At 46.3% G+C, this 23335-nt stretch overlaps 1 protein-coding gene across 1 annotated transcript in view; it reads left to right on the forward strand.

Moving 5' to 3' along the window:
* Window positions 1–23335, forward strand: part of ADCY2 (adenylate cyclase 2) — a gene marked incomplete at its 5' end in the record, with an annotated part of 137973 nt that overhangs the window by 64320 nt on the left and 50318 nt on the right. The window contains 3 exons of the mRNA XM_039223317.1: window positions 5443–5580; window positions 12210–12329; window positions 18089–18258. Of these exons, the coding sequence (XP_039079248.1) occupies window positions 5443–5580; window positions 12210–12329; window positions 18089–18258 (428 nt within the window). The remainder of the gene's footprint in view (window positions 1–5442; window positions 5581–12209; window positions 12330–18088; window positions 18259–23335) is intronic.

Genomic DNA, 23335 nt, shown 5'->3' on the forward strand with positions numbered 1-23335 from the left:
TGCCTGGACATGCCGTTCATGTTTTTCATCTCTGTCTTTCTGTGCTGTTTGATGGGGTGTTTCCTCAGAGCTCTCCTACCCCCTCCCCAGCACATCTACTGAGTTTTTCATTATCTACATCTTCATCTCCTAAGAGTCTCTGTGGCTCATTTTTTTTCTTCTAAGTGCTCATTCATTATGTATGCTTATCCTTCTTCAATTACTGTACGCTTTTTTTGCAGGCTATTTAAGATGGATGGCGAACCTGCAAATCCCGTGGTGCTGATTCTGCGTTCTGTTGTATCTCTGGGTTCTTCCTCATTTGGCCCAATGTCCTATGTAGTTTATAATTTCTTTTTTATTGTGAGGTCATGTTCAGTGGGAATTATCCTTTAATAAAAAGGATAATTCTGCAGGAACCCCAAGGACTCTCTCTGGTCTTTGACCCAGTTAACAGCCCCTCAACTCAGGGTTCCCATTATGAAGCATATAATGTAATTTCAAATTCATCACCCATATTTAGAAATGGAATTTATCATAAGTTTATTGACACTTCCCTGAACTAGCACATGGAGTTTTTTTTAGACTTCACAGGAGGCATTCTGAGGCTTCTAGGATTTTTTGTTTCTTTTGTGTGTATTGAAGTATAGTTAACGTATAACATACAACATGTGTGTTAGTTTCAGGTGCTGTATAATGAATCATCAATTCTATACATTACTTAGTGCTCAGGTGATCCAGTAATTCCACTACTGAGAATTTACCCAGAGAAAATGAAAACACTAACTCAAAACGAAATGTGCTCCCCTTGGGGCTTCTGGTTTTATTCAAGGGTCTTGGCCTCAGCTTCCCCACCCTTTGAAAGCTCAAGGCAACACATATTTTCCTCCTGTGGACATCAACCCCTAGGTGTTAGAGCCTATGTCCTGTTCTGAGACACTCCTAGGCCAACCCCACAGCCCCAGTCCCTCTAGCACTGAGCACCTTCTTTGTTTCTGGCCCCTGGAAATTTCTCTTTGGGTCCACTGTTAAGATAAAGATGTACTGAGTAAGCAACCGTTGAGTCCCTGGTCTTTGCTCTGCATTGTGCTGCTTTGGGGATACAACGGCAGGTGCGATGTGGCCACCATCTGCGGCCAACTCTCCAGATAGCCAAAGACAAACACATCATCAAAGGTAAACCGAGGTCGACGGGCCATGAGTGCTACACAGTGGATGGATGGATGGATGGCTGAGGAAAGTGGTTCGCTCAGGGCATAGCAAGAAACATGTTGACTTTATAAAATATGATTGATTGAAATAGAGCAGCCTTTCTGTAGGAAATCCAAGTGCAATTAAAGAGTCAAAGTACACATGGCAGTCTGTGTAACACTAAATGTTAATTATTCCTGCAGCTTGTGGAGCTGTGTCATTCAAAGCAACAGTCCTTGGCCAACTAAGATGCCAAAGAAGGTGTTCCTCTAGACAAATACACAAAAGCGTGTGTGTCTATGATAAACTTTACCCTTTTTCAGGCAAGAGTCTAAGATGAGTTTTGTTTTTCTAATAATAAAAATTTGCTACCCCCATTATGATATATTTGTAGCCTTTCTAAATGTTTTTAATTATATTACACTTTACATAAGAGCAACATCTACTTCTTTTCATGTAACTGATTTTATTTTTCTAAAGGATGCAGATGAAATTGTTAATGCAATCTGCCATTATAATTAGGAGAAATTTTTAAACTTTATTTTAAATGTTTTCTTTATTTCTGAGAGAGAGACAGTGTGAACAGGGGAGGGTCAGAGAGAGAGGGAGACACAGAATCCGAAACAGGCTGCTGGCTCTGAGCTAGCTGTCAGCACAGAGCCCGATGCAAGGCTTACACCCATGAACCATGAGATCATGACCTGAGCCAAAGTCAGATGCTTAACCAACTGAGCCATCGGGGCACCCCATATAATCAGGAGAAATTTTAAAGTGAGAGATTACCAATTGTTTCCTGTGCAAGAGGTTCAAAGTTGGGGGGGAGGAAGAGGGGGATATATTTTTTCCTATGTTTTTTTTTTTTTAAGTTTATTTATTTTGAGAGAGAGAGAAAGCATGAGTGAGGGAGGGGCAGAGAAGGAGAGAGAGGATCCCAAGCAGGTTCGGCGCTGTCAGCACAGAGTCTGACTTAGGGCTTGAACTCATGAACCATTAGATTATGACCTGAGCTGAAGTTGGATGTTTAATCAACTGAGCTCCTCAGGCACCCCTCCTGTTTTCTGTTTTTTGTTTTTTAATCTATATACAGTATATGAACATATTATTTTTCTGGGGCGAATCCTCTGCCTATACCGGGTGGAGAACGTTGGCATTCATCCCACACCCCTGCTAGCACGCTGCACTGGTCCCCAGTCCCCACGCCGTGACAGGGCTTCCATACAAATGGACATTCTTTTTCCTTTCACGTCTCCCACTGCAGTTACTCCCAGTTCCACATTTTCATTGGGGGGGGGGGGTGGCATTAAGAGCCAAGCACATTTCTGGCAGGCTCGCAGTAAGCAGGGGCCCATCGTGTATGCAGTGAGACTCACTGATAGTCAAGAAAGGGAGGCCGTGGACCTGGCTGAAATGCTGCCAGTCATTAAATCAGAGATCACACAGGAATAAAACTGGGCTCGAGTTTCCATCAGAAGAGCACCTTCCGAATGAATATTCAGCCAAAATACTCTAGGAGGTGATATCACTTACAACGTTCGATTAGGATGGTGTAAATTTTGACAAACTTTCCCGTCTGGGACTGTACTTGAATAGTTAACCCCAAACAAGATAAATGGAGCTCAATCCTCATGGCAGGATCCACGTTGTGCTTTTTATTCAAAGCTACAATCGCATCATCCTTTCCCTTAGTCAGATCCTTCTACTTGGAGACCGTCGTCTCTTTTCTCCTCCGCCCTTTTTCTCCTCCTTGGCATCCTCTGCTCCCCAAACGTCTTCCCCCTCCTTTCCTCCCCTCCCCCTCCTTTCCTCCCCTCCCCCTCCTCCTCCTCCCCCCCCCTTCCTCCTCCTCATACACATCGGCTCAGGGCTCACGTCTCTGTCACCTGCTGTTTCCTGGTCCTCGCCACCAACAATATTTTCTGATTTCCATATTTGTGAACAGTTTTCTTCACTTGGCCTCTACCTGGTGACAGGAATGAAGAGAGAAGGCAGGCTGCCTGGAGGAAAAGCCACAGTGGAAAGGAGGGAAAATGAGGTTTTACTGTTCATATAGATAGAAAGCCAAGAGACCTTTAGTCATTAAATGTCTCTGAGAATTATTATGTTTTCTTCATAAGCGTAACAAGACGACCTAACACTTGTTGAGTCCTGAGTCCTTCCCCTGGTGCCTGGTGCAGCTCATTTAACCTCTTACAAGACCAAGAAGGCAGGTATTATTATTATTATTGTCCCCATCTTACAGCTGGGGAGGCTGAGGCCAGAGAGGACAGTTCACCTACGGAAAGTCGCTGAGCTCTGGGCCCCTGGGCTGGTTCTCACTGCCCTGGCCACCTCTCGTCCCGCAGTACAGGGTCTCACGTAATTGCTGGGTCAGCATTTAATGTACTGCACTGCTTCTGTTTTCAAGACTAAAGAGAAAGAGGTAGATAAATATAAGTGCTGTTTATCCGTGCTACTGAGGACGCACTGTTTGAGTTTTATCGATGTCACACCAGCTTTGCCATTATATTCACTTAGTGGTACGAGTCAGAAAGCCCAACTTAGGCTCAGGCTAGGATCTCACAGTTCATGAGTTTGAGCCCCACATTGGGCTCTGTGCTGACCCCTCAGAGCGTGGAGCCTGCTTCAGATTTTGGGTCTCCCTCTCTCTCTGCCCCTTCCCCCCGTCTCTCTCTCAAAAATAAATATATATTTTTTTAATTTTTGAAATCATGGCCTTGTGTTTTGAGGACACATAGCCAGAGAGGCCCACAACCCCTTTCATACGAAGGCTAAAGTGGAGAGCCCTAGAGAACTGTCATGTATGGCTCGTCACATCAGGTGACGTCTGTCCACCCCCGCAGCACCTGGCGCAGCATCTTGTCACCCACGCCTTACCTGTCCCGGCCTCCATCGTGCCACCACCTGGACAAAGGTCTGAATTACAGCAAACCCTCTGGAAGAGTGGCCTTCAGGATGAGGGGAGCTCATCCACTGACATCCCACAGAGCAGAGTCCGGCCCACAGAAAATGATGAGGGAACACCAGCTTCCACTCCGTAAATACCTCAATCCCTTCTTGTATCAATAGCGTTTCTCCCAGCACCCACACTCCCCGCCACATTATTCGCGGTAGCCAAAAGTCACAGGCAACGCAGTGTCCGTCCACAGACGAATGGACAAATAAGATGTGGTATATGCATTGGATGGAATGTTCTTCAGCCTTGCAGAAACAAGATCCGGTCACACGTGACAGCGTGGATGGACCTGGACATTATGCTGAGTAAAATGAGCCCGTCACAAAAAGACAAATTCTGCATGATTCCACTTTCAGCAGGTGCCCCAAGTAGTCAAACTCTTAGAGACAGAAAGTAAGATGGCAGGTGCCAGAGGCAAGGGGAAGGAGCGAGGAGAGTTCTTCAGAGCATATAGACTCTAGTTGTGCGAGATGAAAACTTAACAGAGATGTCGACACAACATTGTGCTGACCCATGTGCTTAACAGTGGTTAAGAGGGAAAGTGTTACCTTACATGTTTTTTAACACCATTAAAATGTTGGAAAGGAACCTCTCCGTGTGGAAAGAAGCCTCCGCAGGGCGAGATAAGGTAAAGCCATCATCAGGACACACGCCTGAGAACAATGGCGGTGAGGGCCTCAGTCCGCTTGGTAGCCAGATGGATTATGACTAGCTCCCTGCCCATCTGTGTTCCACGTGAACAGGCTGAATTATTGATCATTGTGTTACCATTGCTGTGATCTGAGACCCAACACATTCCCCAGAGTGCTTTAATTAACTGACATAGTTTTCCTTTATCAGAGTTTTTTTTTTAACATTTATTTAATTTTAAGAGAGAGAGATGGAGGGCAGGAGCACGGTTGAGGTGCAGAGAGAGAGGGAGAAACAGAATCTGAAGCAGACTCCAGGCTCTGAGCTGTCAGCACAGAGCTCGATACGAGACTCAAACTCATGAACCAGGAGATCATGACCTGAGCCAAAGTCAGACACTTAACTGACTGAGCCCCCAGACACCCCAGGGATTTTTTTCTTTAACCATAATTTCAGGTCTGTTTGAAAGGACATACAAGCACATTCTATATTTATCATAGAAACTTGACTGATTTGCTCTTTTCTTGTAACCATGATGCTCACATAGTGTGAGTAAGGTTTATGGGCTGGTATGGAGTTCCAGGGGAGATCAGAGCCTACGTGTTTGTTCTGGAAGAGTACTGATGCCTTTTGTGGTTTTAAAACTCATGAAGAAAGTGTGATCCATTTCCTTTCCTGTCTCCTCCCAGCAATGCAGCAAGAAGGCCTCCTCCTCTCTGCTGTGGCTGCTGAAGTCGTCCAGCATCATTGCCGACCGGCCCTGGCCACGGGTCTCCCTCACGGTCCTTACCACCACCATCATCCTGACCATGGCCGTGTTCAACATGGTGAGTCAGGGCTCCCGCCCGGCACGGCCTTCTTTGCCTCCGATGCCTGACTCGGTGGGACTCTCAAACCCTGACCAGAGCTCCATGGTGACACCAGTTACCGCCTCTTAAATTCAACAGCTGCTCTGCCCTCAGCATCACTAAGGCTTAGGATGCTTTCTGCAGAAGTCAGTCTGGAGAGGGCGGTGCCTTCCAGCAGCTTCCACGCCCTGCTATCTACAGACCCTGACTGTCAGCGGGGTAATCACAGAACCATCTAGATACAGGCAGTGCAGTGGGAGAGGTGTCCTTCTCTGGGGTTTCACAGGCCCAATCCCAAACACTGGCCCCCACTTGTCCAGCTGTGGGATTTCAGAGGGTTTGTTTCCGTGAAACTTTCACAGGCTCCATTTCCACTTCTGGAAAACGAGCTCTGACCCTGCTCCACCGGGGCAAACGAGCTGGCATTCCTCCTGATGTGGGGCCGGGGGCGAATGGTCGAGATAGAATCCTCGAGACATTTTTGGTGCACAGAGGTGCTTTTATTATAGCGCGGGGACAGGACCTGTGGGCAAGGAGAGCTGCACTTGTGTTTGTGAAGAGCGACCGATTCAGTGCTCTTTAGTTAGTGGGGCTTAGGGTTAGCATAAGTTTCTAAGGAATTTGGAAGCAAGACTTCAGGACCTTGAAGAGCCAGCCACTGTTAGAAGATAAGGTTACTTACTGCTGCCTCGTAAAACATTAGTCCTGAGACCCTTCAGATGCATATCAGTGGGCCGTATGTTTGGAAGGTAATGCTAACATATATTTGGAGGGGAGGTTGAGGGTTATCAGAGTGAAGGTACGCTCACCAGAGCAAAGCTATTGTGGTAAAACATTAAAGGAAGTCCTTAAGGGCATCGTAGGAGAGTCCCAGTCTGTATGCCTCAGGTCTCCTGCCTGGAGACCCAAGTCACAGCTAAGCCCACCCTTGGCCTTTTTTCTCCCGTCGCTGTCGTGCTTAGGGCAGGAGCAGTGCCTTGCAAATACCTAACCAGCGGTCGCTCTTACTGTGTCGATGGTACCATTACTGGTATATCCTTTGAAACTGGCGCCGTGAGGGGTGGGGCACAGAACGCACGGTGCGCTAGCTGGAGTTCTGAGATACAGCGCGGATGGTGTTCAGCTGCCTTGACGGAGGGCTTTATGGTTCAGCCCCGTCGTCTGTGCTGAGCGCCTTCCCCCAGCTGTGCACGCAGAGCGCATAGAACACTCCGCAGATCCGGCACTGGCCAGCAGCCCCCCATGCACATTACAGAACAAGACATTTAAACAACATCCACACACTTAACAGCGAGACCTCCCGCCTCCCCCATCCAGCACGTTTCGGGAAAGCACCTCCATCAGGACCGGCCCTTCAGTGGTTACTAAACCTAAGAACGAATGAAGGAGGAAGCGTGCCGCCCTTTAAAAAAGAAACCATTTCTTTCGGGGAGGTCCAGTTTGGCCTCATAAAACCAGGATTTATCACCTAATTTTTTCAAAGCACAACCTTCCTGGGAAACCTCTGATTGCATTTCCTATAGAATATTTAGTGTGACCAGCAGGCCATTCAGTCACTGTGTGTAAACGTTTGAGGAGCTGAGCATGTAGATTTTTTTTTTTTTTTTTTTTCATTAAGTGGGTTTCTTTGGAGAAGAGATGCATCCTCAGGACCAGGAAGACCTCTCCCAGGGCTGTTTTTCCGTCTCACCCAGAAAGGAATCTGTCGCCATCTACGGCAGAGAGGGAGGTCTGGGGGACACACAAGAGGAGTATGACAGATGGCCCTGAAGAAGACATGAACTAAGGCTTTGCTGGACAAACCGAGCCGCCTTCTACAGCGGCAGAGGCTGTGGGCAAGGAATAAGCTTTTTCCATCCATCATTTTCATTGATATCTGGTGCCATGGAATGAATGGGTCTTTTCCCTGATGTGCCTCTTGGATTTATTTCAAAGAAACATCATAAAACAGTATAAAAGGCAACGTTAGGTAGAGAAAGGAAGTCATTTTCCCTGGTGGTAAAGCTTCCTTATGATTTTTTTTTATTTTTTTAATGTTTGTTTATTTTAATTTTTAAAATAAAAAAAATTTTAATGTTTATTTTTGAGAGAACAAGAGAGAGATAGAGCATGAGGGGGAGAGGGGCAGAGAGAAAGGGAGACACGGAATCCAAAGCAGGCTCCAGGCTCTGAGCTGTCAGCACAGAGCCCGACACAGGGCTCAAACCCACAGACGATGAGATCATGACCTGAGCCAAAGTCAGACGCTTAATCGACTGAGCCCCCCAGGCGCCCCTAATGTTTATTTTTGAGAGAGAGAGAACACGTACATGTGAGTGAGGGAGGGAGGGGCAGAGAGAGAGAGGGAGACACAGAATCCCAAGCAGGCTCCAGGCTCTGAGCTGTCAGCACAGAGCCCAACGTGAGGCCCAAACTCAGGAACCACGAGATAATGACCTGAGCTGAAAAGTCAGATGCTTAAATCGCCTGAGCCACCCAGGCGCCCCTGACTTCTTATTAATCACAGAAGGGGAAGGACTTGTTCACGAGGGTGGGGTCTTTGACTATATCGGAGGATTGATGGAGAAAGGCCCTCCTCCTGCCCAGATCCCCGTCCCCTAGGTTATGACTGAGCAAGGCAGACACAGAGTCCTGTGTCACAGGCCACACCGCAGGCCGCTGTGACCGCCCCTGGGTCATAGATCCCTAGGTGGTGCTGAGGCAGCGCTCAGAGGCTGAGCGCAGCAGGTGCCGCGTGTGGGAGGTGGGCCCCCCGGTCACTCACTCACACTCAGGGCAGGACCCTTCCCCTGGGACACGGGTACCATCTGTCTTTCCTGTGCCGTTAAATGTTCCCAACCTTACTTCTGTGCCTTTTCCCCTGGCCCTGCTTCCGTTCCCCTTCCTGGAGACCTTTCTGTCGAATTCAGCACAGCCTTTTAAATTTGTGCAGTGCTTCCTTTGAGAACACAATTTCTAGACGAACTGAGCCCAGCTCCCAAGTGTAGTTTTGCCATTTCTTGGCCCTTGTTAACCCAGCGAGGCTGATTCAGGCCTTGGACTCACAGTTTAACAGGAAGAGCAGCTCGTGTGTGTGTGTGTGTATGTGTGTGTGTGTGTGTGTGTTGGGGGAGAAGTGCCTGCTTTGCTTACGTCACCAGCAAGAAAATTTAATTTTCTATCCGAAAGTATTTCCTCTGAAAGCCATAGCCTCCCTCAGGTCGTTTCGAAAAGCTCTTGTGATTTTTTTAAGTGTTCTCTTTGGGGTAAAGCAAAAACGCTCTCCTTTTCTTCCTTCTCTTTCTTTTTCTGTTTCTAATGTGTCTCAGGGTGAAATATGCATCAGGTTTATCATTGTAACCATCTTCAAATGTGCACCCGAGTGGCACTGAGCACGTTTCACATGGTTGTGCACTGATCAATGCTATTTCCAGAACATTATCATCCCAACCAAAGCCTCTGTGCGCACGAAACACCAGCCTGGGCGGCTCAGGTGGCTGAGCATCTAAGCCTTGGTTTCCGTCAAGGTCATGATCTTGAATTCATGAGACTGAGCCCCACGTCATGCTCCAAGCTCAGCATGGAGCCTACTTGAAATTCTCCTTTTCTCCCTCTGCCTCTCTCTCCCGCTCATGCTCTCTCTGTCGAAAATAAAAATATATAAATAAAAATTTTTTAGAAAGAATTTAAAGTGACTAAGAAGGCAGAAGAGAGGAAATCAATGCCAAAGTGCAGTGTGAGGTCACAGACCAAATGAGAGGTTTCTTGATTTCAGGGGTAGTTAGTAAATACTAGAAAGAGGGGGACCTCCAACTTCGGCTCAGGTCATGATCTCACTGTTCGTGGGTTCAAGCCCCACATCGGGCTCTGTGCTGACAGCTCAGAGCCTGGAGCCTGCTTCGGATTCTGTCTCCCCCTCTCGCTGCCCCTCCCCCGCTTGCTCTCTGTCGTTGTTTCTCAAAATGAAATAAAGACATAAAAAAAAAATATTAGGAAAAGGGAGCAGAGGGCTTAAGAAAGCAGGGTTGGGGATAGTGACTGAAGTTCTCTCTTGTTTTTCAAGTTCAAATCATCCTATTTATTAGATAGCCTCCTTGTAAGACGGAGTTTTCACAGGATATATTCTACTCTTAGTGAAGCAAAAATTTATTTTTTTCTCTCCATGGGGATCCAATCCAGAAGTTTTTGTTAGTATTTAAGATCCCAGGTGCTGAAGCCTAGTAACCTACTGAGACACACCGTCTCCTTTTCTTTGTCATTTCTTGATTCTTTAATATTTACATCAGCTGTATTTGGGATCTGTCAAATCAACATTTGTAAAACTTTGGAGCCCTGCATTTGCCAAGTAATTGCTCCATTTTTTTTGTCCTGATACAATATTTTTTCCAAAGAATTAGCACATTTAGAAGTCAACCAGAGGTTGTCGCATTTGTGACAAATCTTTTAGAGGCATGTAAAGAAATCAATATTTCTTTGATGCTGTAATCAGCATTTTTCTGTGAGTTCCCAAATGATACAATGAGAAGAAACACTGTATCTAGGATCATTCTTGGAATCCTAGAGGAGTGTTCTTCAGAATAAGCTGAGTAAAGGCCTTATGTGCTGAAGTCAGTTATGTGCCATCAAGGGAGATACATCAATAGGAGCCTGGGTGGCTCAGTGGGTTGAGCATCTAACTTCAGCTCAGGTCGTAATCTCACGGCTTGTAAGTTCGGGACCCACATCAGGCTCTGTGCTGACAGCTCAGAGCCTGGAGCCTGCTTGGGATTCTTTATCTCCCTCTCTCTCTGCCCCTCCCCTGCTCGCACTCTGTCTCTCTCTGTCTCTCAAAAATAAATAAACATTGAAAGAAATTTTTTAAAAAGAAGCAAACAAAAGCAATTATAGAACCTATGCAGAAAGGTTTTACTATTAAAAGTTAGTTATCAGACAGGGTAGTATTGGTTTCAGGAGTAGAATGTAGTGATTCATCACTTGGATGTGACACCCAGTGCTCATCGCTCACGGCAAGTGCCCTCCTTGATGCCCATCACCCGTTTCATCCAATACCCCGCCCCACCTCCCCTCCAGAAGCCCTCAGTTTGTTCTCTGTATTTAAGAATCTCTTGTGGTTTGCCTCCCTGTTTTTCTTGTTTGATTTTTCTTTCCCTTCCTCTGTGTTCATCTGTTGTATTTCTTAAGTTACACATGTAAGTAAAGTCTTATATTTGTCTTTCTCTGACTAATTTCCCTTAGCATCATACCCTCTAATTCGATCCACGTTGCTGCAAATGGCGGGATTTCATTTTTCATCACCGAGTAATATTTCAGTATGTGTGTAGGCATGTGCCTGTGTGCGTGTGTGCGTGTGTGTGTGTGTGTGTGTGTGTGTGTTTATACACCACATTTTCTTTATCCATTTAACCCTTGAATATGTATGGTTAGCCCTGTGCAGAAAACACAATCTAGTTTTTGGATGAGATGCATTTCTCTCAGTGAAGGGTACCTGGCCAGAGTGATTCCTGGTTTACCTTTAAGCAGGCACTTCCCTGACCCTCAGCCACAGTACGGAAAAGTGGCTGGTCCATGGCCACCTCATTAGTGTGCGCTGCAGGGGCACCTGGGTGGCTCAGTCAGTTAAGCCGCCAACTTCTGCTCAGGTCATGATCTCGTGGTTTGTGAGTCTGAGTCACATCGGGCTCTGTGCTGTTGGCATGGAGCCTGCCTCAGGTCTCTGTCTCCCTCTCTCTGCCACTCCCCTAGTCATGCTTTCTGTGTCTCTCTCTCAAAAATAAATAAACATTAAAAAAAAAAAAAAAAGCGTGTGCTGCAGCTTCTCCAAGAAAGAGACAGAAAGAAAAAGAAAGACAGAAACACAGAGAAACAGAAAAACCAAAGAAAATGAGAGAAAGAGAGACAGAGACTGAACTCCTTCTACCTTGCTAACTGGATGACACTTTCCTTCCGGGTGCTGATACAGGTGACCATGACTTAAGAGCTAGTTTTCTCAGGATTCCTTTTTTCACAGAATGAGGACCCCTTTCCAACAGTTCTTACTCAGAGCGTTCACCCTCTCAACATTTTACCCTTCATGATCCTGAGCTGCGAAGCGCTCACAAAAATACATAGAAATGCTGACGCCGGGTAGTGCATTTTGCTCACACAATTAATTTCTTAAAGTCAGAATCTCCATCGACCCGGTTAATGTTTGAAGCAAGATGGTAAAGACACTGAAAAAAAAATTGAAGGCTCTCCTTTCTCGGTAGAGAGTTGAATCTGTGTGCAAGATGATCTCATCCTCAGACATAATTCTAACCAAGCCCTCTGCCCTTTTGCTTTGTGCATTTCTAATTCAGTACCTAACAGAAGTGTGGAAGTGTTTGTTTTCTTTAATATTGTCTTGTAGCTCTGGAATTCACCAGAAGTGTGGCGCGCTACAATAAGTAGCTATTTCCTTGTTTCCTAGAAATTCTCCAAGCTTCAAACAGAAGATGCAGCTCTTAGCATTTGAAAGGCAGACACCTGATTGCCCACATACTCCTGCTTAGGGGAAGGGAGGGGGGACACAGTCATTAATAATTTCGCACCCACCTGCTAACTCTTTAATCTCTTGGGCATTAATTCATTGAAAAAAAACATTTTCTTTGCAGTTTTTCCTGAGCGACCCAGAGAAAACAATTCCTCCAACTGCCAATACATCAAACACAAGTCTCTCTGCCTTAAGTAATCAGGCAGCAGTTCTGCGCGCACACAATTTGTTTTTCCTCCCGGTAAGAGCCTTTCACTTATTATTATTGCTCTGTGTTGTTTTGCTGTAAGCTGTGAGCCCATTTAACGGGATGGCGTCCACTTTCTGACCTGCCGTAGATGTTACTTTTCCTCTTTGGTGGCCATACCTGAGGAAGCCCCGACCAGCTAAAATGCGCCAGCCCTCGGTAAAAGAAGCCGGGGCTGGAGGACACAGATTAGACACACGGGCAAATCAGATGTCTCTGCTTTTATTCTGTTATTGCTACATTTTATAGCATGTATCTCAGCGTTTGACATTGGATTGTATGTCACTGAAGCTCTGGATTCCTCGCGGATGGGTTTTGCTAATTGTCCCCGTGGAATAGCGTTGGCTTCCTTGCTGGTGACGGGACTGCCTGTCGTGTTTCTGCCTCTCCTTTGGCCCCAGACGCTGCCCACTGTTTGTATCCTCAAATAATCCTTGCCGACTGACTCAGTGTAACCACCGTCCAGAAGGGCCAAGATTCCAATGTCAAAAGTTGCTAATACGTCAGTCTTTTAAGTGAACAGGTTTAAGTCAGTGATTTACTTTTAGTAACTTCGTTTCATGAATCATTAATGCAAAAAAGTCTTGCTAGTCTCCTTTCCCACATGATCATCTAAAGTAGATTATGCCCACCTGTTTTCTGTCCCGTAGAGTCAAGTTTCGAGACTGCTAAAGGAACTATTCTGGAGTCTGAAACTGATGATTTAGTGTGTATACTTTAAAAATCTTGGCCAATTTTTTAAACTCCATCAGCCATGGTAATAAAGCAGATTCCCTTCTTCATTCTCCTTTCGCTGATTTGTTCCCTTGATGTTTGGCTTGGGTCCTTTTTCCCATCTCCTGTCTTCAGTTTCCTGGGATGTCGCCAGCTCTCCACGCAGAGTTGGGGTGTCTGGTGGTGTTTCTGAGAGGGCTTCTGAGGCAGGTTGACCAAGGTCCCTAATGGTGTCCCCGCGGGCATGGGAAGAAAGCCTGGTGTAAATCCGTCCCTTGTCCAAGGGGCCCTGCTTCTCATTTTAGGCATTATCATAACCCCCCATGAGCGCTAGACTACAGCTTTTCTGTTTTTGTTATGCGAAGAGTGAGAGGCAGGATGCATGGCAAGGGTTTATTGGCTGTGATCTCACTGTGGGCAATTTGAAGCCGCCTTCTGTAGAGAAAGATTTAGATGAACTGTGGTCTGGCCCTCCCTCCTAGAATGAATGGCGCCAGCTCGCACGGGGGTACCAGGCTGGTAGCAGAGGGACAAGGGAGTCTCTGAAAAAATGGTTAAGAATACACAATAGACTCTTTAAAATTTAGGTAGAATTTTGTCAACCAGCCACTGCTGGCCCAGTAATAAGTCGTCAGAAAGAGAGATGGTGATGGGCTTTGCCAGGGGACCCCCATGTGCTCACACACTGCACAGAAACTCCAATATTAGAGTGATTAAGAGTCCCAGGGGAGCCAGAAACAGCCGGGCTTCCCCCTTCATAGATCGAAGGGAACAGCGAGAAAGCCATTTGTGGATGCACACACCTTCTACATGATTCCTCTCCAACCCCACAGTACGTGATGTCTGAGCTCGACAAGGGAGTGGGCGGGACTGTCCACATTCATGGCTGCAGGTGCTATAAAGCGATGTAACTCTCCCTGACGACAATCTGCAGTAGTCATCAGGAAACATAAACACAGACATACTTTTTATCCTGCAATACTAATTTTAGAAATTAATCTTACAGGCACCAATGCTAAGCAGCAAAGGTGCTCATCAAAGTGTTTCTTGAACACCAGAAACAAAGAAAGTAAATAACTTACGAGTTAGAACAAATTTAATGGTTTAAATAAATTCTGCTCTTTAGTTATATCCAGCCCAGACAAAATAGGTTGTAGCAACATATATAATGACATAGAAATATATATTCACAGGAAATGATTAATTGAAAACTGTCATTTAAAAACATCCCAGGTATTCCCCAGTTTTTTTTAAAATACCAGTATCAGTATTGAGTAGTATTAAATTATCAGTAATAAGTAGCACACTCCCCACAAAAAGAGGCTGGGGAAATTACCCAAAATAATTAATAGTGGCTCAAGTTGGCTGTTGGAGATTATAGGAGACCCTTAGTTTTATATATTTTGTAGTTTTTAACACTAGATGTGTTATTCCTGTAGTGGGCGGCGGGGGGAAGTCATGTTAAAATGTCCAACAGAATCTATCACAAAGGATTTTTGCCATCTAGGCCATTCATACCATATCGGTATTTATATCATTTATATCTGCAGATCTTCCCTGTGAGTTCGCTATTATTGGAACTCCCATTTTCCAGCTGAGGAGACTGAGGCCAAAAGAGATTTAAGTGAAGTATCCAAGATAATAGCAGCTGTTCCCTTGGCATAAGAATGCAAGTCGATTTCATCGACTAGCTGTATCAAACCTGTTAATAAGCACATTAGGTAATTTAACTTTGTTCACCTAATCTTAATGGATATTAACAAATGATATTTAGTAATTAAAATAATAATTTTCAATATGAATGAGTAAGACAACCATTAACTAATAACATACCAGCTACATCAAAATTATGTGGAAATAAGGTCACTAGTAATTACATCCTAATAGAGGTCGGTGCCAGAGCCTGCTGCCCCAACTCTTGCCCAGTCGGCGTTCACCCTGGCAGCTGCGTTATGTGCTAGAGACAGCCGATCTTCAGAACCCCCAGCCTGGCCCTCTCGGCCGCCCCACCCCCTTCACACACCCCCGTCACTCTGCAGGCTGCCAGCCTACCTTTAATTAATTCCCAGACGACATTGTACGTGGCCTCCAAGTGTTCTAGAAAGGCTGTTTAGTCGTAAATGACTAAATGCTACTTCCCATTAATGTATATTTTTCAGTAGACATTCCTGAAATAGGAGAACTTTTTAAAAGCCTAAGAATGAATTTTAAAATATGAAACTAGGAGGACCTGGGTAGCTCAGTCCATTGAGCGTCCGACTTGGCTCAGGTCATGATCTCACGGTTCGTGGGTTCGAGCCCCACGTCAGGCTCTGTGCTGACAGCTTGGAGCCTGGAGTCTGCTTCCCATTCTGTGTCTCCCTCTCTCTGCCCCTTCCCAGCTGCCGCCCTGTCTCTCTCTTTCACTGTCTCAAAAATAAACAAAACATTAAAATAAAAATAAAATAAAATAAAATAAAATAAAATAAAAATGTGAAACCATAGGCTCTATCTGTATAGGTGTTGGCACTTACTTCAAAGGAGGGGTGTTCCAGGAAACCTGTATGATCCCCACCCCCACCCCCCGCAAGGTACACACACACACACTGATACACACAGTGACACACTGGTTGACGAGGTTCATCCTGAGGTCTTCCGCAGTCTTTCACTAGCAGCATCCTGTCTGAACCTGAGAGCCTCCCCCACTGCCAGCCCCCAAGGCAGTGTCATGGGCTTGGAGTAGCTGGTCTAGAATCTCTCCGCTGCTGATGCGAAGATCCCCGGGCTGTAAACGAGGGCCTCTCAGACTCTGTGGGGAAGGCCTCCTCTGTTCATTTAGTTTAGTTTTTGTTGTTGTTGTTGTTGTTGTTTTAAATTTCCAACCCATCGTGGTAGAGTGATACTTTCAGAAAGAACAGTGAATTTGCAGCAACATGAACTGCAACAGGAGACATGAGACGGAGAGGCCTGTTATCCTTTGGGGTCAGTAGAAATGAGGCTCCCTCTGACGCTGCCGTGCGCCGCCCCGGAGGGGACCCCCCGGGGATCTGCTGACCTGCCTGGCCTGGGTCCTGTGTCTGTGTGTCTGTCCCCAGACCTGACGTGCCTCCTGTCCCTGAGCCCTCACGCCTGCCCCTCAGCTGGGGACTTAGTCGCCAAGCTGAGGTCACATGAACTCCATGAAAATCAGGGTTGGTTTGGGAGTACACGCCCCTCCCCCACCTCCTGCTTCGGGGTAAACTGAGCCAGGACTCCCTGCCCACTGTCACAGACACCTCCATTCTGTCTTTCCACTCGGCCAGCCCGAACAGTCCGATCAGGACACCCTTCTTTCCTCTGTTCCTGCCGCTGCTCCCTGTTGTAGGGGAGTGGGGTCAGGGTAGCAGGGAAACTCCCCTCAGGGGGGTCATATGGGCCACGGAAACTCTGCTTACGGGCACTCCGTGTCCCGTAAAATGTGGCCACTTGGAAGGCCACCTTGCTCAGGAAAGCTTCACCTCCTAAAGAGCGACCCAGTGGCTGTGTGATTGAGGGCAGTGGCTGGTCTTCCTCGTGAACTGAAATGCCAAGTCCAAGTCCTCGGGCGTACAGGTCTGCGTTAGCTCCTGCGTGGCCGCCCCACTCACCAGGCCTCCCTCTCGCAGACAAGGAGGGGCTCTGTGTGACCAGGGTGCCTCGCTTCTCGACTTCTCTTCCCCAAGAGCAGGATGGATGAGCTAATACCACTGGCCTTCCAGATAGCGTACCAAGAGTGGCCTCGGCCAGGGAAATAAAAGAGCTAAAATGACCAAAAAATAGGCAGCTCATACATGGCTTATTCCATATAATGAAACTAAAATTGAGTGGCTTACACCTGGGCTATTTTTTAAAGACAGGTTTATCAGACATCAGTCAGATCTATGCTTCATTATATTATTAAACTTTATTGAGTGCTGCTTCTGCTCCAGAAATGCTGGTAGCTGCTAACCCTAGTTCCTGAAAGCATGGAGGTGTCGCCCGGTAGAGGCCCCATGGGCCCGGCAACCCTCCCCACTTAACGCGGGCCTCCTGGCTGACAGAGCTCTGGGCCCCAAGCTTTGCTTGTCCTTTTTAGTGATTTAAAAGGATGACATTGTTGGCACCTGGGCGGCTGTCTGTTATAACATGTCTGACTCTTGTTTTCAGCTCCGGTCATGATCTCACGGTTCGTGGGATCGAGCCCCACATCGGGCTCTGTGCTGACATTGTGGAGCCTGCTTAGCATTCTCTCTCTCCCTCTCTGTCTGCTCCTCACCTGCTTGTGCTCTCTCTCTCTCTCAAAATAAATAAATATTTTTTTTAGAAAGGATGACATTCTTCCCCTCATTTTACAGATGAAGACATGCACCACAGCCGGGGTGGGTCACTGGTAACCCCGCTAATGAATGAGCAGAGTAAGATGGGCCCTGGGGCCCTCGCATCTCGGTGATGTCCAGCAGGGCAAATAGTGAGGGGGCACCAGCGTGGGGCAGGCATGGCACTGCTGACCCCTCTGGGGGCGACGGGATGCCATGTGCTGGCTTTTTCCCGCCACCCTCCTTCTTCCCATTTCCTCGTGTGCCTGTGCACTTCTAGGGAATCTGTGACGCACCCTGGCCAAAGCTTTCAGTTCATTAAATCCCCTCTGCTTTGGACCCGAAGTTTCTCCTTTAGTAAAATGCCAAGGCTTCCATATGCTTTTAACAGAACTACCAGTAATCGTTTATATCCTCTTCATAAATTAAGAATTGAAAGGCCTAAAGAGATTCTACGTACTAACTTTTAAAACAGATACCTGTGTACAGAGTCACATGGTTTTCATTTTCGAGGAGCAAATGACATTTGCACGTGATGATCTGCCTACTATGTAGACTGTTAAACATTATTTCCATTTGGCAATATGCACAATTATTCTTATTGGGCACGTACCTCTGGGCCAAAAAACAGGCAGATTGGAAGTTGTGTGAGTGAGCTTGGTGGAGGTGATCCCCAGTGGGAAATCCTATTCCAGCATTTCTCGGAAGAGATCCTAAATGTCCCTCTGATTTTTCTCCCCACTCCAGTACTTTATCTACAGCTGCATTCTGGGACTGATTTCCTGCTCGGTTTTCCTGCGGGTGAATTACGAGTTGAAGATGCTGATCATGATGGCGGCATTGGTAGGCTACAACACCATCCTTCTCCACACTCACGCCCACGTCCTGGACGACTACAGCCAGGTCTTATTCGAGAGGTAACCTGCACCCTCTTCCTTCTCCTTGGTTGTTTCACGGGACGTTGATCACGTGAGTGTGTGTTGAGTAAACACAGATTAGCGGTATCCTTGCCATTGGGAATCATTTTGTGGGAGTTTCTTTAAAACAGTGATGCAGAGAGCTGATGTGTGTCTTCATTACAGATTATATAGAAGATGTATCATCATGTCCACTTAGGAAGTTTAGAGAGGTTATTTGTGCTCCAGTCTGTACTATACGGATAAAAATTAACCTCGGGTTTCTCTTCCTCAGCATCATAAAACTTTGGAGTGAATAAGTTTCTGTTGTATCGGGTGGTAAGGGGTCTGTCCTTGGCAGTATAGGATATGTACCAGCATCCCTGGCCCCCGCCCACCACATGCCAGACACAGCCTCCCACCCCAGGTCATGACCACAAAAAAGTCTCCAGAGGTTGCCAAATGTACCCTGTGGGACAAAGCGGACCCCCAGTTCAAAACAAAGGAATCAACATACATGAAAATACTGGAAAAATAGTAAGTGGATATATTCACAAGTCACAGAGTTAAACATCGTGTGGGTGATTTCCTAAACTGCCCTTGTGTGGAAGGAGGTACTAGTAGCTGGAAACTCTCTGTTCTATGAAGAGATTGACCCGCAGGAAGAGACAGACCTGTGGTAGCATCTGGTCCCAGATGTGATCCTACAGTATGACGTGATAGCATCTGGTCCCGGATATGATTGTATGATATGATGTGATAGCATCTGGTCCTGGATATGACTGTATGATATGATGTGATAGCATCTGGTCCCGGATATGATCGTATGATATGATGTGATAGCATCTAGTCCTGAGGTCGGGAACATTGAGAGTAGCCCTCAAGCCCCTCTCTGGGTTTATGAAAGGTTTCCTGCCATCAAATTTCCTGCCATAAGCTTAGAATGAGTATCTATTCCCTGTTGGAAAAAAAAAAAAATGGAATCATTATGATATTCTCCATCACACATCTTAATAGCAAATTTTTTTTATATCAAGTGTTAGGTTTATTTCTGGACCCACCAGGCTTCGAGTTTTTTTCTGTAGGCATGATCCATAATCCTCTGTAAAATGTCTAGATTTCTTTTAATGTAAAATAAATGCCTTAAATATTTTTATAGATATGTGGGTCCAGAAAGATGGCTTGTGTCAACAGTGCACAGCCACTCCCTTCTCCATCAGAGGTTCAGTGTGAAGAATGGTGGGCCCCTCACTGTGTGCACGTTTCTTACCAATAAGAACACCTTCAGAAACACAACAGCCGTGCCTTCTCTTCACGTAACTTAATTTCCATCGTCTTCCACACCATGAAGCTCTAAGAATCTGTAATCAAGCTGAGAGTAGTCGGGTTGCAGGAATGCATAATGGTATTAAGGAAAGTTTATGATTCCTTAGCAAGGAGGAGAATGAAATCAGAAGTTAATTGTCCAATAAATTCTCAAAGTCACCAAGCAAACGTGCTTTAGTATCTCCCTACCATATCCAGAGAGCCAGCATCAAATCCCTATGTAAATGGGATGTTACCAGTTTTTATGCACAGCAGACGACGCTACTGAATTTCCCTTTATTAAATTTGAGGCCCCTGAATATGCTACAATCCAAAGAAAAAAGAAGCAATTGGATTAGCAAGTTTCTGATGGAGAGAAAATTACTCCTGGGGACCTGAGACAGACACACTGTCTTGGATCAGAACTGAGCTGCAGTAGAGGAGTTCCTTGGTTGAAGAAAAGTTACTTTCCGAGCCCTTTCATCTCATTCAAAATCGTTTGTGTGTTTCTCCTGGTGGTGGCTTCGTAAGAACCTTACAGAGAGTGCTGCCCTGAGAAGCTTCTGGAACCTGCCTCCACTCCCAGTGGAAGCCAGCGTCGTGCCAGGAGGAAGGGCACACCCGCCCCCCTGTCTTCCTCCTGACCATACAGTTCTGCTCCTTCCAGACCCACTTCCTGCATGAGCTGCCCCAGCACCCCCCAAGCATTACTCCACCAAAAGATGAGTCTTCTGGCAAAATAGCAGAATACCTTGAAATTAACAAATTTTCTCAATGTCGGTTTAAAACTAACCCCAAATGAGGAGCACCCAGGTGCCTCAGTTAAGCATCTGATTCATGAGATCGAGCCCCGCGTTGGGCTTTCTCTGTCTCTCAAAAATAAATAAACATTTAAAAAAATGTTTTTAAAAAACCCAAATGAGAGACTCCTAAGACCGGACTCCCTCCGTTTCCCTCTGATTTCTCCAGCCTCCACGTGTGTTTGATAGAACCCTGAAACCCACCAATGCCCACGTGTTCTTTGTTCAAGAGGATTCAAGAGATTTCTCCATCAAACACCTGGTAAAGATTTCCTCATCCTTTGCCTCGATGGCGATGGCGTAGTTGCTGACCCAATAAACAAAAGCCCCCAGATCTGGGACGGTGCCTTAGATGGACCAACCCTAAATCCCAAAGCCAGAGGCTCCCTTCAAGGAGGGAGCTGGCTCACGGGGGTGCCACGCCGCACTGCCAATCTTGATGGAGCTCCTCTGTGTCACTGAAGGCGTGCTTGGTCCTGTCCCTTTTCTGACTTATTTCTGGTCTTTGCATCCTTGGCCTCCCTTTTCACTCTTGATTTCCTGATCCTTGCCCCGGTCTTTTTTCTGGAATGTGTGCTTGGTTGTGGCAGTCCGTGCCCTTGGAGCCCGCATTGGCCACTGGACTGGCCCCCTTGTCAACACTGAGCATTCCTACTACCCCGAGCTTCTGGCTTTCACCTTGGGTGTGCCCACAGAGCACATGGTCCTGTCACCCTGCAGAGCTGGGGAACGTCTCCCCTGGATGAGGCAGACGGGGCTCTGTAATCCACTGTACTCTTTTCTGCAAGGCAGATAACACACTCTAAAATCAAGGAAAGAGCAGGTCTGAACCAAGTACCACTCTGATACCACAGTGCCTATAACTGTGCCTGCCCTCTAGCAAGTAGTTGCTAAATAAATATCTGTTAGATAAATGAATAACAGCAAGTGTGCCCCTCCATAACCAGAAGGGCCAAATACTGGCTATAATGAGAAGTCTCCCCTCACCTGCTTCCCTGAAGACCGAGGCTCATGGAAGATGTGTCTTTTTAAGAACAGGATCTGTTTTTGTTCATGCTCTTACATTTCAAGGGCAAGTTTGGAGAGGGCATCTCCGCTTATAAGGCAGTTCCAGGCCATTTTCTGAACACACAGTTGGACTGTATTGTTGTCCTATACGTGAGTTCACCATGACCCATGGTGCGAGGGCCTTTTCAGAACTAAACTTGACATTGACAATGGACAAGCCAAAAGGATGGTACAGGAAGTTTTTGCAACAAGGTTAGCAAAGAAAACAGAATTGTGCACCAGAAAAACTCCAGCTCCATGAATAATTCAGAAAATGGCGTCAAAGATACTCGTACAGATTCACGAATGTGGAAAGCCTGCTCTAAAGGAGAAGAAAGGAGAATACTTTGAGTGTGCCACTAAAAGTTCATTAAACAGAGGCCAGTGATGCCCCAATATTTATCATCATCTGCTTTTATATGATTCTGGCAAGTCACCTTATGCGGAAAGAAGCTGGGGTGTTTCTGGTATTTAGAAGGCCCAGAAGAAGACACTTGCTGATTCTTTGGCATTTACAACATTCTCCGTCTTTCTGTGAGTACACGATGTTTTACTGAACCAATTAATAGCAATTCCGGTTCCTACCATGACACTGTCACCCAAAGCCCTCAGCCAGCGCCGTTGTCACCAAGCTCTCTTCACAGTGACGATGATGTTGATGAACGTTGCCATTGCTGGAAGATGTTTTCGTTTCAAAGACGCTTTCCCTTCCCATGTCAGAGGCTTGCCACAGAGTCTGCACGGTACTGTCAGATTTTTCCTGAGGTTTGTTTTTTTTTCTTGTGGAAATGAAAAGTCTCAAGGGATGAGTGCTATCATTTCATATGGACCCAGCCGTTATGCTAATCCGCCTGAATGTAGGACATGTGCCTTTAATTCTGAAATTTAATTTAATTCTAAAAATGTGGGGGTGGAGAGCTTGAACGGGACAGTGGGGTGGGGTGGATAACAAGAAGAAGAACCAGCTCCATCTGGGCGCTTGGCTGAAAAAGATAAATCTTTTGTGGACGGCACATAGGCGAGGCGTGCCAGTAAAAGCTGCAATACCCGGTGTCCAGCCTCATTCGGGAGCTCTGGCTTCTTGCTGGTAGAAATGTCCACATTATTTTAAGTTTCTTAAAGTTCTGTGTCAAGGATAGTGATGGAAATACTCAGACCTATATCACTGGGAGCTCTGAGTTAAGCACCTTCAGTGTGAAATTGTTCTGCTTTCTCTGTTTGTCCTGTGTCTCATCCAAGACACAGAATTCGAGATTTTGTGGCATATTTTGACTGTGTCCCAACTTGGGATCAATCGATGAGCTTACTAAGAGGCTTGAGGGAGAACTAGAGCATTAATCACCATCAGCAGAAAGGCAGGACAACGTTGCCTGCCCCCACCCTGGGGTGGAGGGTCTGGGGGCATCCCAGAGCACCTGAAATTCCTCTCATGTCTCCTCTTGTAAATTAAATGTGCATTCCAAATGTGCATGCCAGCCCACCATGTGTCCAAGTTAATGTTGACAATTTTTGAACTCACTTTTAAAGTTAATATCTCAGTTTCTCTTCCCCTTGTGAGTCCCCCGTCTCTGTATCTCCAGAGAGTAAGGGACACACGTTTCTGAGTGGCTGGGACCCACCGGCAGTGGGCTGGGAGGTCGGAAAAGGAGGTGATGGGTCATCTGAGCCGCCCAATGTAACAAAAAAGGAAGTCTGTCCTGGGGCTACTCAATTCTACCAAACTTTCTTTTTTTGTATGAAAAGCAACCATTCGTGAGCTCCTGTGTTATTTAATCTAAAAAAGAGAATGCTCTGGGATGTGGATCTACCTGCAGGAGAGAACGCGATTTTTAGGCGGTTTGGTTTGATTTTAGAGTGTTGGGGGCGGGGGGGGGATTTCCCACAGCCTGTGCCCACACGCTGTGCAGAACACGACTGGCCATCACTTCCTCAGCCCCTGATGCTGA

This window comes from Hyaena hyaena, unplaced genomic scaffold (genome assembly GCF_003009895.1).
Source record: "Hyaena hyaena isolate Hyena2069 unplaced genomic scaffold, ASM300989v1 scaffold_1324, whole genome shotgun sequence".
Classification (NCBI taxonomy): Eukaryota; Metazoa; Chordata; class Mammalia; order Carnivora; family Hyaenidae; genus Hyaena; species Hyaena hyaena.